Source organism: Dasypus novemcinctus, chromosome 10 (genome assembly GCF_030445035.2).
Source record: "Dasypus novemcinctus isolate mDasNov1 chromosome 10, mDasNov1.1.hap2, whole genome shotgun sequence".
Lineage (NCBI taxonomy): Eukaryota > Metazoa > Chordata > Mammalia > Cingulata > Dasypodidae > Dasypus > Dasypus novemcinctus.
The window spans coordinates 102,131,010-102,148,604 of record NC_080682.1 but is presented as its reverse complement, the minus strand read 5'-3'; the positions used below and the strand labels follow the sequence as shown (position 1 = coordinate 102,148,604).

At 48.7% G+C, this 17,595-nt stretch overlaps 2 protein-coding genes across 8 annotated transcripts in view; one reads left to right on the top strand and one right to left on the bottom strand.

The window, feature by feature from the left end:
* The window catches only part of XNDC1N (XRCC1 N-terminal domain containing 1, N-terminal like), a 53,587-nt gene extending 40,678 nt beyond the window's left edge, over positions 1–12,909 (top strand). For both annotated transcript variants that reach the window (XM_058305851.1, XM_071218235.1), the window contains 8 exons: positions 1,155–1,355; positions 1,446–1,608; positions 3,427–3,519; positions 7,009–7,201; positions 7,769–7,896; positions 7,978–8,056; positions 11,403–11,532; positions 12,428–12,909. In XM_058305851.1, the coding sequence (XP_058161834.1) occupies positions 1,155–1,355; positions 1,446–1,608; positions 3,427–3,519; positions 7,009–7,201; positions 7,769–7,896; positions 7,978–8,056; positions 11,403–11,532; positions 12,428–12,819 (1,379 nt within the window). In that variant the 3' untranslated portion in view covers positions 12,820–12,909. The remainder of the gene's footprint in view (positions 1–1,154; positions 1,356–1,445; positions 1,609–3,426; positions 3,520–7,008; positions 7,202–7,768; positions 7,897–7,977; positions 8,057–11,402; positions 11,533–12,427) is intronic.
* A 462-nt stretch (positions 12,910–13,371) lies between these two features.
* On the bottom strand, positions 13,372–16,984 carry ART5 (ADP-ribosyltransferase 5). Of its 6 annotated transcripts, none has more exons than XM_004476731.4 (5): positions 16,525–16,983; positions 16,172–16,374; positions 14,485–15,214; positions 13,817–13,849; positions 13,372–13,748 (listed from the first exon to the last, which is right to left on the bottom strand). In XM_004476731.4, the coding sequence occupies exons 2-5, from the start codon at positions 16,223–16,225 to the stop codon at positions 13,621–13,623; spliced, it is 945 nt and encodes a 314-aa protein (XP_004476788.2). In that variant the 5' UTR covers positions 16,226–16,374; positions 16,525–16,983; the 3' UTR covers positions 13,372–13,620. The 6 variants fall into 6 exon arrangements, with proteins under 6 accessions (XP_004476788.2, XP_004476789.2, XP_004476790.2 ...); XM_004476732.5 differs by having other exon boundaries at positions 16,172–16,230; XM_004476733.4 differs by having other exon boundaries at positions 13,372–13,727; positions 16,525–16,982.
* Positions 16,985–17,595: the final 611 nt, after the last annotated feature.

Here is a 17,595-nt window from a genome sequence, read left to right as displayed (position 1 = left end):
TGGACCAGTTCCACACCGAGCCAGTGAGGGGATCCAGGAAGAGCCAGCAAGGGAACCACGAGATCCTACTGCTTTCAAGTAGCCTTTTTCTTGATTCAGAACTCACCCTGTTTCTGAAAGCCTTTAACAGTTTTCTGAAGTTTTGAGAAAGATGTTTCTTCCAGTTCTTGCTGATTGTTCAAAGCTTCTGTGGTGGAACTGATCAGGAACTATGAATTTTATTTGCATTCCTTGGGCAGAGGACAAGTGGGGCCAGAATAGATGTCATCAGTGGGTAGCTATCTAAAGATTTGATGAATATTGACGGTCTCATCTATATTCAGTGTATCATAAATTTTTAATAACTATGACCCTTCCTTTCTGCATTGTTCACACATCTAAGCTCTGCTTAACTCATTCAACATGTCACCCAAGTTACTAACTTATCTGTGCTTAATGCATAACCTTTTATCCATTCCACTGGTTTTCTTTTCTTCTGTAGAAGAATTGTGTATTCTCAAACAATTCAGTAAATGCATGCTACCAGGTCATCATGCTATACTGGTGGCCATTTATCTGGTGTCCTCCTGACATGGGCACCCTGATCAGGCTGATATTCAGTATTCTTGAAATATTTGTCCAATATTTATTTGGTGGCAAGAGGGAGAAACTGATTTTCTAGTAATTGTATACTTAGTAATGCACTTCTACCTGCCGAAGCAGAATACTTGCTCTGAAAAAAATGACAAAACAGTTCTATTTTTTAAATAGTTTTTATTTCCTTTTCAGGCTGTTTGGCTGGTTTGGTGATTTTCTAAACCAGACAACTTCTTAGAAGGCACATTAAAGATTTAAAATTTAGATAATAAAAATAAATCTTTCCCTCCCAAAAAATAGCTTCTCCCAGGTATCATTCACTTTCTGAATATCAGCTGATTGTGACCATTGGGGCAGGTCACCTCAGAGATGCATCTGCACCAGCAAAGAGTGGTTTTAATTTTCACTTACAATCACAGTGTACTTTAGAGTAAATGTTTACATTATATCCATTTATCCTAGTGATGTTTTAGTTCTCCCCATAGATAGGTTCCTCCTGTCCCCACCATAATCCAGCTCTGAGCTGGAAGAAGGAAAGTTCTGCCCCATCCTATCCTGGCTCCCTGCTGTCCCTTCAGGCTTCCTGTGGTTTGAATGTAAGGAGGTGTGGATCGAGGGCCTGCGCAGTTACCTCCTGGACTGGTGGAACTTCCTGGATGTGGTCATCCTGTCCCTGTACTTGGCAGCCTTCGTCCTGCGCCTCCTCCTGGCTGGGCTTGCCCACATGCACTGCCAAGATGCCCCCAATGGGACTGCCTGCCACTATTTCACCACAGCCGGTGAGTTGGGTGTCCCCCAACTCAGCCTTGAACCCCCAGACCCTCCTCTACCTAGGGTCTCAGCCCCAGCCCCCATTCCACCCTGCACAGAGCGAAGTGAGTGGCGCACCGAGGATCCCCAGTTCTTGGCTGAGGTGCTCTTTGCTGTCACCAGCATGCTCAGCTTCACCCGCCTGGCCTACATTCTGCCAGCCCATGAGTCATTGGGCACCCTGCAGATTTCCATTGGCAGGATGATCGACGACATGATCCGGTACGTACTGTCCCTGCCCTGAGCACCCTCCTCTCTGATAGACTCTTCTCAACCTATTTCTGAAATTCTCCACTTCTAGTGTAGCACTAGAGGTTTTTAACCAGAGTTCCTCCTTGCATAGGCTCTAGGGACCTCTGAATCCCTGAATCTATAGGCAAAATTTGATGTGTAAGAAGTGTAAATGCAGGGAAGCGGACTTGGCTCAATGGATAGAAAGTCCGCCTACCACCTGGGAGGTCCACAGTTTAAACCCAAGGCCTCCTTGACCCGTGTGGAGCTGGCCCATGTGCAGTGCTGATACGCACAAGGAGTGCCATGCCACTCAGGAGTGTCCCCTGCATAGGGGAGCCCCACGTGCAAGGTGTGTGCCCCATAAGGAGAGCCGCCCAGCACGAAAGAAAGTTCAGCCTGCCCAGGAGTGGTGCCACACACATGGAAAGCTGATGCAGCAAGATGACACAACAAAACGAGACACAGATTCCAGGTGCCACTGACAAGAATAGAAGAGGACACAGAACACACAGTGAATGTACACAGAGAACAGACAGGTGCGGGCAGGGGCAAGAGGAGAGAAATAAATGAAAAAATAAATCTAAAAAAAAGAAAGAAGTGTAAATATATGTTTCTCTGCAGAGAGGGTCTAAAGATTTCACCTAATTCTCAAAAGGCCTATGATCCCAGGAAAAGTTAAGGACCACTGATAGCAGAAAGAGCCCTGGGTTGGGAGTTCTTGTCACAGTTCTGTCATGGTCTCTATATGACTACTCTGGACCTCAGTTTTCCCATCTGTGTGTTAAGACTGTTGGTCTTAGTAGTCTCCTTGGATCCTCTACTCTACAACTGTTCTTTGAACGCATGTTGTTATCTGGTCTCCTCGATTAGCTTAGCTTGGAGGAGACACTGCCACCCCAGCCCAGGGGCTCCTCTGTCCCTCCCTGTTCATTCTCACATATGACTTTGTGAGATTCTGATGATAATTTCTATCCAGCAGAGCTCACTGACTCCCACCATTCCTGTACCACATCTCAGCATCTCAGTCCCTTTTTGGGAGACTGGCCCATCCCTTGGACTCAGTGCTTTTGACTCTTTGGACTCAGTGCCCTTTATTCTTAAAATAAAAGTAAGAAGTGTAAATGTACATTTCTTTACTTTGGCATCCTCTTTATTATTTTTTTTAACTGTTTTTCATGTATCACTTTGTCCTTTTTATTGCTTCTTTTTTTAAGATTTGTTTTTTATTTATTTTTCTCCCCTTACCACCCCCCCCCCACCCAGTTGTCTGCTCTCTGTTTCCATTCGCTGCGTGCTCTTCTGTAACCGCTTCTATTCTTATCAGCGGCACCAGGAATCTGTGTTTCTTGTTGTTGCATCATCTTGTGTCAGCTCTCCATGTGTGCGGCACCATTCTTGGGCAGGCTGCACTGTCTTTTGCGCTGGGCAGCTCTCCTTATGGGGTGCACTCCTTGCGTGTGGGGCTCCCCTATGCAGGGGACACCCCTGCGTGGCACGGCACTCCTTGCGCGCATCAGCACTGCGCATGGGCCAGCTCCACACGGGTCAAGGAGAACCGGAGTTTGAACTGCGGACCTCCCATGTGGTAGGTGGACACCCTATCCTTTGAGCCAAGTCCGCTTCCCTGGCATCCTCTTTAAATCCTCTTACTTCCCAAAGCTAATTCCTGTTTCCTTAAAAATCATCAAATTGAATGTTGTCAAATTAGAGAGGCTGGACCAGGGAAGTCATTCTCGCCCATCCTTCTTCCCAGAACCTGACTTCTTCTGGAGAGTTCTGACCTTTCCCCATCCCACTCCCTGTCAGGTTCATGTTCATCCTCATGATTATCCTGACCGCGTTCCTCTGTGGACTCAACAATATCTATGTGCCCTACCAGGAGACAGAGCGGCTGGGCAAGTAAGTTGGGGCAGAAGCAGGATAGGTGGGTGGGACTCTGGGACCTTGCAGCATGGAACCTTAGTGGTGACCTCTTCCTCCTTCCCTCTCTCCCCCTAATTGATTCACTCTGCCATTCATTTATTTTTTCATTTACTCATTCATTTACTCACTCACTCTTCCGCCAAAATTTTTATTTTGAAAAAATGTCAATCCTATGAAAAAGTTAAAAGAATAGTACAGTGAACACCTATATACTCTTAACCAAGATGCACCAGTTATTAACAGTTTGCCACATTTGCCTGATTTGTTGTTCTCGTTATTCTTTTTTCTGAAACATTTAAAGTTGTGAGCATTATGATACTTCAGCTCTAAATAGTTTAGTATATTTCCTAAGAACATAAACACAACCATTATCACACTCAAAATATTTAACATCAATACCATATTATATACTATATAGTTCTTACTCAGATTTCCCCATCTGCCCCTCCTGCCAAAAAGTCTTTATAGCATTTTTTTAAATCCAAGATCCAATCAAGGATCACTCATTGCATTTTATTGCCATATCTCTGGTCTCTTTTGATCTTCACACTCTCCGTATTTTTTTTCATGACAAATGAATTTTTTTGAAGAGTGCCATCCCAGTTATCTTGTAGAAAGTGTTCCACAGTTTGGATTTATCTATTTCCCCTTGAGTAGATTCAAGTTAAGCAATTTTGGTGAGACACAACCTAGTTGATGATGAGTACTTTCCATTGCATCGCATCAGGAAGCACATTATATCAGTCTGGCCTATTGGTGATGCCACTTGGCAAATCTCCCCATTGTAAAAGTATATTTTCCCCTATTAGTAATGGGGAAAATGTTGAGAATGTGTAATTAATCTGCTCCCTTGCAACTTTTCACCCAGTGGCTTTAGCATGCATAGATGATCAGTTATTACAGTGATAGTTGCAAAATGGTTATTTTCTACTTCTTTCACTTCTTCTACATTTATTGCCTGGCATTATTTCTATAAAGAAGTCCTTTCTTCTCCCCTCTTCTTTTTTGACTACCACTATGGACTTCAGGATTTTTACAAATATAATAACACATTACTGTCATTATTCTTTTTGATGATCAGATTGTCCTAAAATATGGCCCATAACTAATTCTCATGTTTGCTTATTCACTTACCCATTCATTGTTTATCCATCCATTCATTCGCTTTTTTTCTTTTTTATCCTGAAATAATTTCCAACTTACAGGACAATTGCAAAAAATAAACATACAGAGAACTCCAACATACCTCCCCATACCCAGAGCCACCAATTTTTGCCACATTTGTTGTATCATTCTCTCTCTTCCTCATTATTTTCTAAACATTCAAGAGTAGGTTCTATATGTTGTGCTCCTTGAATACTTAATACTTCCATGTACCTTTCCTAAGGACAAGGATATTTGCTTATGTAACCACCTTAAGTGCAGTTATCTCACACATTGTTTAAATTCATTCACTTTCATAGTTTAGGTTTTTTTTTTAACTTTTCCTTCACACCCATTTACTAACACCTTCTTTATAGTAGGTCCTATTCCTGGCACTGGACACACGGACAGGAGAAATGAGCAAGACCCAGTCTCATGAAGAAGATAGCCATAAGCACAAATAAGTGCAATTTGAGATGAGTTGCTGTGAAAGAAGAGGGTTTACGTTGATGGTGCCTAGAGGAGGAAGCGCCTTCCTGTGTGTTGATTGGGGAGGGCTTCACAAAGAAGGGAAAATTTAGGTCACCTTGAAGGGTTATGGATTTTGGAGAAGAGGCAAGGTAGTCTGGATGAAAAGGGGACATTCCTTCCAAAGCAGGACGATAAGTTTGGAGAAGTCTTTAAGTGATTGGTGCATGGAGGGAATTTTGTGAGAGGAGGCTGGAGAGGGTAGCAGGATCCAGGTATGGAACTCGTGGAGCTCCTACTTAGAGGCTTAGACTACTAGTAGGTTAGGGAGTTCCAAGTGGGCTCTCAAGCAGTTTCCCAGTCATATAGTGCAACTGTGTGATAGTTTCGTTGACAGTGCTGAAGGACACATACTTGGGCCTATGTGTATTAGTCAAGGCTTTCTTATGTGGTGGTTTTATTCAAACCAGCCACCTTACCAAGAATCCTTGTTCATGTCCTGGCTTTAGGATATCAGCTTTAAAGGAACAGAATTTTCATAATTTAGAGTTGAACTGTGAATTTTATTAATTGTCAGGGACAGTAACTACTCATTCCATCCTGCTTCATGGTTCCTGGTGGTATCAGTCACTCCACAGTAGCAAGGACAGACTGTGTGTGCTGTTCGTTCATGGGTGGCAGCTAATTTAAATCAAAAGTATTTTTGCTAAAAATCTCAGGTAGATTATATAGTGGACATTTGGATCGAAGGCAGTTAGGAGTATTTAAAGATTGACAAGAAAAGAACAACATGTCAGACTAGCATTTAGAAAGAACACCCTAGATGCAATGTGGAGGATGGATTAACAGAAGAGATGTTAAGGTTGTTGCAGTAATCTAGGCTTGAATTGGAGCTGAGATGAAGGGAATGTGACAGATTCACAAATAAGTATAATAGGAGGAAGAATGTGGTCAGGTCTGTGAGTGGTTAACAAACAAGCATATTCTGCTGTAGGGTAGGAAAGAGAGTTCAGGAAGGTCTTCCTGGAAGAAGTAGCACTGAAATTGCTATTACTGTGGTCCAAACCACCATCATCTCTCACCCAGACAATGACAAGTTTCTTAACTGGTCTCCACGCCTCTACTCTCCAACCTGCTTCCCTTCCTATTCTACTTGCAACCCACGTGGTCTTTTCAAATGCAAAGAGGTATCACCCCTCTAGTTAGAACTCTTCATAGACTCCTATTGCTTGTAGACCATAGCAAAAATCCTCTTTTTTTTTTATCCTATCATGCCCTCCAGAATCTGGTTGGTCCCTACCTACCTCTCATAAGCTTTTCTCCCCTTGCTCTCTGAGACCAGCAATCCAGGCCTTCTGCCTTAAGGAACACTCTTTTTCATACCTCCTTCCTTTTCACCTGCTTGATTCCCACCTATCCTTGACAGCTCATCTGGAATATCACTTCTCAAAGAAGCCTTCGCCAACTCTTAGACTAGGTTCTACATCTTATAACGTCCTTTGCTACTCTTTCATAGCACTTAATACAGCTTTAAAATGTTGGTATAAATTAGTGTCCATCTTGCCCCCAGAATATAAAGTCCTTGAAGATAAGGACCATGTTTGTCTTGTTCACGGCTGTACCCTTAACACCTATGGCACTATTACATACTCAATAAATATGGGTTGACTAAAAGAATAAAAGTTGGAGTTCAGAAATAACAAGTGTCAGTTTGGACCATGGTGTCTTAAGGGCTTTATGGAAGCAGAACGCCTTTGACTGGGTCCTGGAGGGTGAAGAGGAGTGTGTCTGGGTGGCACTCAGGCTCATCTCCCCCTCTCCCCCTTCCTATCCATCATTTGGCCCGGCTCCCAGTTTCAACGAGACATTCCAGTTTCTGTTCTGGACCATGTTTGGCATGGAGGAGCACAGTGTGGTAGACATGCCTCAATTTCTGGTGCCTGAATTCGTGGGTCGGGCCCTCTACGGCATCTTTACCATCGTCATGGTCATTGTACTGCTCAACATGCTCATTGCCATGATCACCAACTCCTTTCAGAAGATTGAGGTGGGTGAACTGAGGCTAGCTTAGGTCAGGGAGAAGGAAGAAAGGGTTGGAGAGAAATAAGTGCTAGAAGTCAAGGCATTTGTGTTCCTGCTCTGCCTCCACTGTTGCCTTATTTTATAATTTTGGACAAGCTCTCCTCTCTAGGCCTCATTTTCCTCATCTGCAAAATGAGGATCTTAGTACTGTTATTTCACATCTCTGGACAGCAAATCTAGTGCGCTTGCTGTTTCATAATGGGGAGGAGGGTTATGAAAAGGTTGGTGGGAACACAGAAAGGTAGAGGGAAGGAGATGAAAGGGCTAGGACTTGCAGGTTGGTGAATAGGCTGGGCAGGAATTAGATTTCAGTAGAATAAAAGATAATGGCCAGAAAGTAAGGAAAGGGAGAGATAAGCAGGGGAAATGTGAGTGAAAGATGAGGATGGAGGTAAGAATGGGGGAGAGGAAACTGGTTGGCACACGGAAGAATAAGAAGAGTGGGAATTGGGGAAAAGAGAAGCAGACTGAATGGGCAGGAGGACTGAGTACCAAGTGGTCCTTACACAGCCCCCTCCCTCCTGGCTCCTAGGATGATGCTGACGTGGAGTGGAAGTTTGCTCGCTCCAAGCTCTATCTGTCTTACTTCCGAGAGGGCCTGACACTGCCTGTGCCCTTCAACATCCTGCCCTCCCCCAAGGCCGTCTTCTACCTTCTCAGGTACCCGTCCACCCTAGCTCCTGCCTGTTTCTCTAGGCCCTATCCTCTGACTAATCCCGTCCCACCATTTAAATCTCTCAGGAGAATTTTCCAGTTCATTTGCTGTTGCTGTTCCTGCTGCAAAACCAAGAAGACAGACTATCCCCCAATCCCTACCTATGTGAGTACTTTCTCTGCTTGTTGTTGGTGTCCCTCACTTCTGGCCTTCAACTGTATTGTCTATGCCATCTGTTGATCTATACACACCTGGCTTGTCTGTCTTTCCAGGTGTGTTCCCTAGAAAGCCTGTTTCCAATTCCTACTCTCTCACATGGCTTTCCTTTCCCTTTTCCTGGTCCTGGCCGTTTCCTAAATTTCCAACCCTATTGTCAACAGGCTTAAACAGAAACCCATGAGACCCTTTTCCAAAACCACCAACACTACTACAACTCCAGACAAGTCTTTCTTACTCTGAACTGAGCCAAGACATGGTTGAACATTTTTAAAAAAAGTTAGGAAGCCAAGGGGGAAATGTCCCACACACTGGGAAATTAGAAGGCTAGTAAAGACCTGAGAGAACCAGGCCTGCAGGGTCCCATTGACCCTTATTATTAGCTCCCTAACCTAGTCTGGCTTGGGCACTAGAGCCCCATCCTAATTCAGAAGAGGTTTTACTGCCAGATCTGCAGTAATCTCTTCCCCTTAAAAGTTTTTATGTGAGGAGCTCTCGAAGCCAGGACCTCTGGGCCACAAGCCAGCTTTAGATCTCTGAGGCCCTTTAATCCTAGAGGAGAAAGATTTTCCCTTATTTAGTTGGTCAACAGTATATTCAATAAACACTTACCAGGAGGGGTATAACTCAGTAGTTGAGTACCTGCTTCGCTGGTACCTCGTAAAAAAATAAAGTGAAAATAAAATCAACACCAAACATGCCTATATAAAATGGTGGTCCCTCAAGGTACTGCCTATCTAGAGCAGCAGATACAAACAGGCTGTAATAGTACAGGACAACAAGCCTGTAGTTGAAAGAAGCACAGGGGGCTGCTGGAGTACAGAGGAGAACCACAGGCCCAGCCTAGGAATCAGGGAGCCTTCCCAGAGATGTTGAGCGCAGAACAGAATCTTAAAGGGTTAGCAGGATGTTGATGAGCAAATAAAGTGGAGAAGGGAGTACTAGGCTCAGGAAACAGCATGTGCAAAAGCATGGAGAAAGCCTGACACATTCAAGTATTAAATCCCAAAATTCCCTGTTCACACTACATCCCAGTTCCAGGCTATCCTACGTGGACATTCTACCTTCCCAGATCTCTGACTCCTACAGATCTCTGACTCCCAATTCTGGAATCATCATCCTTCCCCCTGGCCACTTTCTGGTCCTGACTAGGCTGCCTGATGCATATTTACAGACCCTATGTCAGGATTGCTTTTATGCTTGGGTGAAACGTACCTTCTTCACCTGAGGTTGTATTCAATTTCCTGGGGCCTAAGTTCAGTCCTAGATTGGCTTAGTCACTGCATCTTGCCAAATCCCTCCAGACAGCCAGCTGGGAGTCTCCCCAGCCCTCCATTACACCCCTTCTGAGGTCTCACCCTTCTTCCAGCTGCCCATACCTCACTACCCTGTTCTTTGGTGATCCAATCAGCTTTCCCCTTACCACCTAGCCTGCATCCTCAGGAAATGGTGTCCCAAAGTTCTTCCTTGTTTACTGTTTAGTTTCCATCTTGCTACAGCAAATACCAGGCAATGGGTCGGCTTAAACGATGGTAATTTATTGGCTCACAGTTTTGAGGTTAGAAATCCAGACTGAGGCATGATTAAGGCAATGCTTGCTTCATGAAGACTGGCATTCTGGGACTGGCTGCCAGTAATCCTTGATTCCTTGGCTTCTCTGCCACATGGCAGTGCACATGGTAGCCTCTCTTGGCCTCTCCTTTCTCTTCTGGGTTCTGTTAGCTTTGAGCTTCAGGCTGCTCCCTCTGTGGCTTTTTTGTCTCTCTATGATCTTCCCTATAAGACCCTCAATAATAGGCTTAAGACCCATCCTGGGCCACACCTTAACTGAAGTAACTTCATCCATAAGTCCTACTTCCAAGAAGGACCCACAGGAATGGATTAAGTATAAGAACATGTTTTCTGGAGTACATAGTCCCAAATTTCCACATTTACACAAGAAAAACACTTTATATACTCTAGCTGAAAAGGGCCCATAATTCAGTCATAGCACTGCTCCACCTCTGTCAATCCCATCTCTTCTTTAATGTTTTGCTTTTATACCCTATAAAAGTAAATATGCTAAATATAAAATATTTTGACAGATAGAACTAGATAAGTAAAAACAATTTTCTTCTTTTTCTTTGTTTGCACTTGCTGTGTCTGCTCGTTGTGGGTCATCTTCTTTTTGGAGGCACTGGAACCAAACCTGGGACCTCCCATATGGGAGGGAGGCACTTAATCATTTGAGCCACCTCTGCTCCCTGCTTTGTTGTGCCTCTCATTGTGTTTTCCTCCTTGTGTCTCTTTATTGCATCATCTTGTTACATCAGCTCACTGTACCAGCCTATCACATCAGCTAGCTGTCTTGCTCATCTTCCTTAGGAGGCACCAGGAACCAAACCCGGGACCTCCCCTCTGATAGGTGGAAGCTCAATCTCTTGAGCTACATCTGCTTCCCTAATTATTTCTTTAGCATTAGAAAGAGCCCCCTCTTCTATATAATTAAATATGCTAAATATAAAATATTTTGACAGATAAAACTAGATAAATAAAAATAATTATTTCCTTAGCATTATGTTAGGCATGCACCACCCTGGGAAGCAGATATTATTACCTTCTCTGGTTTAAATTTGGAGATACTCTGGCTTGGAGAGGTTGAATAACTTGTCTGAGACACACAGTTGCTGAGTGACTGAGCTGGGCCTTGAACCCGTTTTCCAAGTCCAGTGGTCTGTGTGTTACACCTGCCATCTCTCTCTATCATCTGCCCTTTCTGCCCCATCTGCCCTACATTCCAGGTTGGTGCTGTCCTGAGTACTAAAATTGGACCCAGAATCAATCATTCTAATTTGCATGATAATTTCCACCTCATATTAAAGAACAAGTCCATGCAGATCTTTCCCCACATTCCTCGCTCTATCCCTGTGTGGAATTTGAAGGGCAGGTTTAGCCTGGACTAACCCAACCCAAGAAAACCAGGGTTGGGTCAATGGCAGATAAGGAAGTTCAACTCTACCCTGGACAACCTGTTTCTGCCCAAGCCACCTCCCAGCCCCCAGGCCCACCTCCCACCGCAACCGGGGTCCTCTATCAGTTGGCCCTTCCCCAGCTTCTGTCTCCCTATCCTTCTACCTTCCAGCACCACGTTGTGAGTGAGTGCAGATGAGGACCTAGGCATGTGACCCTCCAAGGACAAAAAAAGTCTGCAAAAGCTCTGCCTGAGTCCTTTATTGCCTGGTGGGCAATAAAGGTGGGGAGTGTTTAGGGGAAGGCTGGAGGTGGGCAACCTCACCGTCCTGTCTTCCCATCCCAGGCCAATCCCGGGACAGACGCAGGGCCTGGGGACAGGGAGCCAGGATCCTACCGCCTGCGCGTCGTCAAGGCCCTGGTACAGCGCTACATAGAGACTGCCAAGCGGGAGTTTGAGGAGACCCGTCGGAAAGGTAGGTCGCTTTCCCGTGCCTGTTCCTTGCTCCACTGGGCTAAATGCCCACGCTCAGCCTGCATTTATACGTGGCCCATCCTACTCTGCCCTTGGAAACCACCACCTGTACATTGTGGCTCCTTGCCCTCCAGTACCTGCTGGCCCATTCAGATGCTTATGCCCCACGTTCCTGTCCTCATATGTCATTTATTCTCTCATTTGCTCCCTTACCCATTCACTCAAGTCATTATTCACTCATTCATCCACTCATTCAATCAATATCCATTGCTTTATCCTCCTTTGTTCCAGACCCTGTAGGCGGGAGGAAGGGGAATACAGGGCCCTGTAGAGCAGGGACACAGGGACACATGGGAAGCTTTCAGTCTGATGAGGAAGAGAAACTGTCACACTAGGCAGAAAGTGCTTTGCTAAGAGAAGCACAGTGGGAGCCCAAAATAGGAGAAGAGTCTATTATTTTGAAAGGGTCACTGGAAGATAGAAGGAGAGATTATCAGCTAGGGAAGGAAGAGGCAGAATTTCAAATGAGCTCTGAAGTATGGGTAATAATTGGACAGGTGTAGATGGGGGACAGGACTGATGAGGATGATGGATGTACAAATCTCTACCCATTAAAAACTTTCCCACCCCTTTCACTCCTGGTTGCCTTTCTAGCCCACAAATCTTTCCTTCTTTATGTTTCCTAAACTCACCTTCCCTCTCTCCAGATTCATCTCCCTCAGACTTTGCCTGCCCACCCAAACCCCAGTCCATAAGCCAGTCCCTCACCTCCTACAGTTCTCCCACAGGACTCCCAGACAGGGTATCCCCTGAAGAACTGGAAGAGGTGGAAGTGGTATCGATTAGGCTCATCTCCTGAGAGCTCTCCTTCCCCCTTAAATCTCCTCCTCCCTCAGACCTGGGCAACAGACTGACAGAGCTGACCAAGACCGTATCTCGACTGCAAAGTGAGGTGGCTGGCGTGCGGCGGACTCTGGCAGAGGGAGGGACACCCCGGCCCCCTGATGGTGCCAGCATCCTCAGTCGCTACATCACCCGAGTGCGCAACAGCTTCCAGAATCTGGGACCCCCCATCCCTGAGACCCCAGAGCCGGCAATGCCGGGGATTGTGGGGGCCCAGGTATCTTCAGAAACAGCACCTCAGGATCCTGGAGGAGCTAGGACTCCAGCTTCTAAGGAGTCTGGCCCCTCCTCCCCAGCTCTTGTGCTAGTGCACAGGGAGCAGGAAGCAGAGGGAGCTGGGGACTTGCCCCAGGAAGAGGGTCTGGGGACCAAAGAGGAGTCCTGATGCATGGGAGGCCCATTCTTCTGTTGTTGAGTAGAGCAGACTCCATAGGTGTGCTTTTCTTGCCTCAATAAATTTCTGTTCTGAATGTCAGATGCCTCCAGGGTACATGAGAATCCTGTCTCTTAATGTTTTAAGATCCCCCCACCCCTGCAGAAATAAATCCTTGAGGGAACAGGGTCAAAACAGAATGGTTTGTTCTGGGGCCTAGAAATCTTGGGCTTATAATTTGGCTTTGGGTTCCTCAGATGTTTTAGTGGAAGGAGTTCTGGGCTGGGAGGCAGGAAGCTTGGCTTCCACGCCACCTCACTTCCTTCCTTGGCCTTGCACTCCTCCTCTGACGGGGAGGGCTGAGGAATGCACCTGTCCTCCTTCCTGCCTTCAAGGTTGTTTCGAGGAACCTCTGGCTCTTAGAGCTCCTGGGTCTGTACAGGGGATTATGTCTAAGAGGAACCAAGAGGTTATTCTTTTTAGTTCCTCAGTCCCCAAGTCTGGCAAGGCCAGAGCAGGGCAGATAGTCTAGTCTCATGGAGTAAACCACTCATGACATTTGATGTTTCTACACTGCAGCACTGTTTATTCGAGTGACCATCATACCCTTGCTTTTCCCAGGAAGTCCCCGCCACACAGCAGGGCTCCCTCCACCCTGCCATGGCTCAGTCCCCCCACTTCCTGGCCTTAGGGAGACGACTGCTGGGGCTGGGGCTGGAACCATGTTCTTCTTTCCTGAGGCTCTTTGATGCCCCACTTCTTCACATCAAGGTCATCAGTTCCCAGGACTCCTGAGTGGCAGGCATTGAACTTTCAGGGCCCAGCTCCTGAGAGCTGGAACCCCCCAGGGGCCAAAAGAAGGGTCTTCCAGGAGAGCAGAGAAAAGGCCCCCTGGGAGGGTGATCCTGGCTGCTGCCCTGCTGGAGACAGAGAAAAAGAACCTGAAGGGATCATCAGGGCCAGGGAGAGTCAAAACACCAGTGGGGGGAGGCACAGGAGGGTGACTCACTTGGTATCAACATACAGCGCCGCCTCTTCTCCCCTGAAACAGACAGCATAGTGAGGTCTCCCTCGTACCCCAGACTCCCCTGGCATGGGCCATTCTCCCTCTCAGTCCATCTTTCCCATCTCCTAAATGCAAACTTCTGGCTTCCCTTCCACTTCCCTCTCCCAGGAAATATTCCCAGATTATCCATCCATCCCTGCTCCCACTCAAGCCACAGTCACTCCTCCATTCTGTCTTCTGCCTCGGCACTTGGGAGTAGCACATTTGTGTCTTGTCACCCCATGAAGCCCAGGGCCTCCTGAGATCTGAAGCAGTACTCCTGACTCTTTCCTCTGCTTGCTAATATCCTTGACCAAGTTCTTTTAGTTAAGGCTAGGGCTACAAGAAGGGAACACACTTTTAGGCTTGATTATCTAGAGTTAGACTGTGTAGCAGATGGAGCCTTTTGAAAACATTTGCAGAATTGTCTGAGAATATTCACAGATCCAGAAAATATTCAGGACCTCCTGAGAGCTAACTGAACCTGAGTCACAGAGGACAGTAACTCCAGCTGACTTCTAGCCCTCAACTTTTCCCATTAACCAGGTGGGTCTCTCTGAAGGCCTTGGGGACTGTGTAGGAATATCCTGGCTTATTTCACCCACCCTGCCATGCCTGCTACCCCAGCTTACCACCCAGGTAGGCGCAGTTAAAGTGGCTGCAGGTCTGATTATAGCTCCAAAGAGTCACTAGGCTCCGGGGTCCATCCTGGGAGAATCTGGTGACCCAGAATACTTCATGGGGAGGAATCAGCACCTCACGCTCCTCGGGAAAGACAGATAGGGCTTGGATAGGGACCCCAAAGCAAGTCCTTAGAGAGAAGAGTGTGGCATTACCAAATCTGTGGGCCACTGCCTCATCCAGGGAGCTGGAGGCGAATTGGCCCAAGCGTACAGAGTCCCCCAGCCTCTTGGGTTCGAAGCGAAGGCTGCCCACACCTCGGAACACCACCTCCCCAGGTTTCCTGCTGCAGCCCCTGCTGCCCTGCAGCAGCTGCAGGGCCCGGGTCAGGTAGAAATGCAGGGCCTTGAAGGGAAAGTGCCTCATGTAGAACTCCCGGGAGCTACCACCTGTCCTCACAGCCTGGTTCAGCTCCCAGTACAAGGTGTTAGATGAGTTGGTGTAGACCAGGATGGCCACTCCGTGCTGGGTCTGGAAGTCAGGGGGCAGGGTGAGCCCTCGTCTCCTGTGCGCCCAGGCCTCCTGGGCTGCCTCCCAGGACTCCCGCAGCAGAGCATGGTGGGCCATCTCCTCCTTTAGCAGGGGGGCTGCCTTCTCCTCCATCTCCTCTGAGCAGCCCACATAGGCATCATCGAAGGTGTCTGGAGCCAAGCCCAGGGGCAAGATGGGAACAGCCTGGGCCTATGGAGGTGAGGAAGAGAGGAGCCACGCAGGGACTGTAAGAGTTCAGAGCACCGACAGGGGTCTTGGTGATCAGTTCAGAAACATAGGGTCTCCTTTCTGTGTCCAAACATTTATTATATGCAGTTTGGATTGGGCTCAAAAAGAAGCTTAAATAACACAGACTTTGGAGTCAGACAGATATTCGTTCAAATCCTTACTTCACCACCTACTAGCTGTGGGATCCTGTGGGATCTGGGCCTCAAGTTCTCCACCTATTAATTAGGGATACTTCTGACCCCATAGGGTGGTTGTGAGGATTAAGGTATAGCTCTTCCCTACTGTACAACCTAAAAGGGTCACCTTGTCATTAGAGAGGTTCCTGCACTTGATGGGAGGTGGTGGCCTGCAAGGGTTTTCCAGCCTTAAGATTCAGTCTGTAGATGATATACAAATACACAGCTAATGCCCAGTTACCCTCCACCCCTGATACTCAAATCCCCTTTCTGTCCTCCTCAGACTCCCTTTCCCTCTCTTCCAACAGGAAGCCCTAAGTGCTCCTGATCAGCTCGGAGACTCCTGAGCCCTCTCCTGCTTTAGAAGCCCTTTCCCCAAGCCTGGGGCAGGGAGGTCAAGCCCTGCTCTGGGAGGGGCTGCCAGGATGACAGTGCATAGCAACCCCGGGATTTGCCCCAGCTGCACCATGGTGGGAGGTGGGAAGGGGTGAGGAGGAAAGAAGAGGCAATCCCTAGGGAGGGATGGTCTGCAGGAAGGGGGATTGCAGGGGCAGCTGTGAGCAAAGGTGGGGATTTGGGAAAGGGAATGGGAATTTGGGGCTCCCAGCAGGGACGGAGGTTCTGAGAGGAAGAGGATTGAGAGGAATGGAGGAGAGGTTAAAGTTGTCAGCCTCCTACTCCACCTCCTCAGGGTCCGCCCTCCAGTGCCCGTCAGGGCAAGGGTTTCGTTCCCTCCAGTTACCTGCCAGGTGTGGAGACCCAGACAGCTGAGAGCGATGAGCAGAGCCGCCACCATCGTCCCTGGGGCAGGACAGGAGGGTGAGGTCCGAGGGATGGGAGCACCAGAGGCGGCGGGGTCCGGGCTTGGGTGGGCTTGGAGGCGGTGGAGGGGTCCCGGGTCCACGACGGGCCGCGGGCGGGGCGTGGGCGGAGCCAAGGGCGGGCCTAGGGGTGGGCGGGGCCTTGATGCCGTCGTCCCCCCCAGCACCCCGCGGGGTCTCCCCTGCCCGGCCTGGGACGCCCCCAGAAGGTCCGCGTGGGCTTGTCCTGTGGCTCCGCCTGCAGAGGGGAGGGAGCGGACGACCACGGACCCACCTGCAGGCCACGGACGCGGAAAGCGGGAGGCGCGGACGGCGCGGGTCGCTGGCTGACGTCTGGGCGGGCGCGGCGCCGCCGGCGGAGTCCGCCTGGGAAAGAACGTCCCCGCGGCTAACTATAGCCCCCGCGGCGGTAACTGGACACCGCCCTTCCCCTCCAACAGTCGGAGGTGGGGGCGGCGGGGGTGGCCGGGGAAGGGGCTTCGGGGCGGGGCTCCGCGGCCGAGGACTGCGCGCTCGTGGCCCGGGACGCTCTCTGGCTCCAAGCAAGGCCGGAGAGCGGGGAGGGGGCCGTGAGACCCGGCCTCTGCCTCAGGTGGGCCCTGACCCGGCCAGGCCTCGGCCCCCATGGGCCAGGGGGTCCCGTGAGGGTCCCGCCCGCCTAGAGGGCACCCGTGGACACTTGCTTATTTGCATAAATTTGCATACGGCCCTCGCGGTGGGCCCCGCGAGGAAATGAGAAGCCCCGCCCCCCTCCGAAGGTTAGACCAAACGCAGAGCTGCTTGTTTCATGCCCTCCTCCCTCTCTGGGTCAGTCAGGCTCAGGTGACCCCATGTTTATAAACATTAGCCTTTCACTCCACCTTCTCTGAGCTTGTCTATAAATAACGTGCCTCTGAGTTTTGGATGCCCAGTCAAAGGTAAGGAGAGAAGGGCCCAGCTGGGGAGTCAGTAAGCGCCTCTGGGAAGGGCTTGCAGAATGCCTGAGCCTAGGGAAGCCGACGTGGCCCAACTGATAGAGTGACCCTCTACCATATGGAGGGTCCAGGGTTCGATCCCCGGGGCCTCCTGACCCGTGTGGAGCTGGCCCACGCGCAGTGCTACCACATGCAAGGAGTGCCCTGCCACGCAGGGGAGCCCGACGCACAGGGTGTGCGCCCGGCAAGGAGAGCCACCCCTGGTGAAAAAAAGCGCAGCCCACCCAGGAGTGGCATCACACACAGGGAGAGTTGACGCAGACAAGATGAAGCAGCAGGAAAGAGATGCAGTTTCCTGGTGTGGCTGAATGCAAGCAGACCCAGAAGAACACACAGCGAATGGACACAGAGAGCAGACAATGGGGTGGGGG

Coding starts and splice junctions, on each gene's coding strand:
- ART5 (XM_004476731.4), bottom strand. CDS start 16,225: ATGGTGGCGGCTCTGCTCATCGCTCTCAGCTGTCTGGGTCTCCACACC. Junction 13,850..14,484: donor TAACTGCGCCTACCTGGGTG/GTAAGCTGGGGT, acceptor TGTCTGTTTCAG/GGGAGAAGAGGCGGCGCTGT. Junction 13,749..13,816: donor GCGCTGTATGTTGATACCAA/GTGAGTCACCCT, acceptor TGATCCCTTCAG/GTTCTTTTTCTCTGTCTCCA.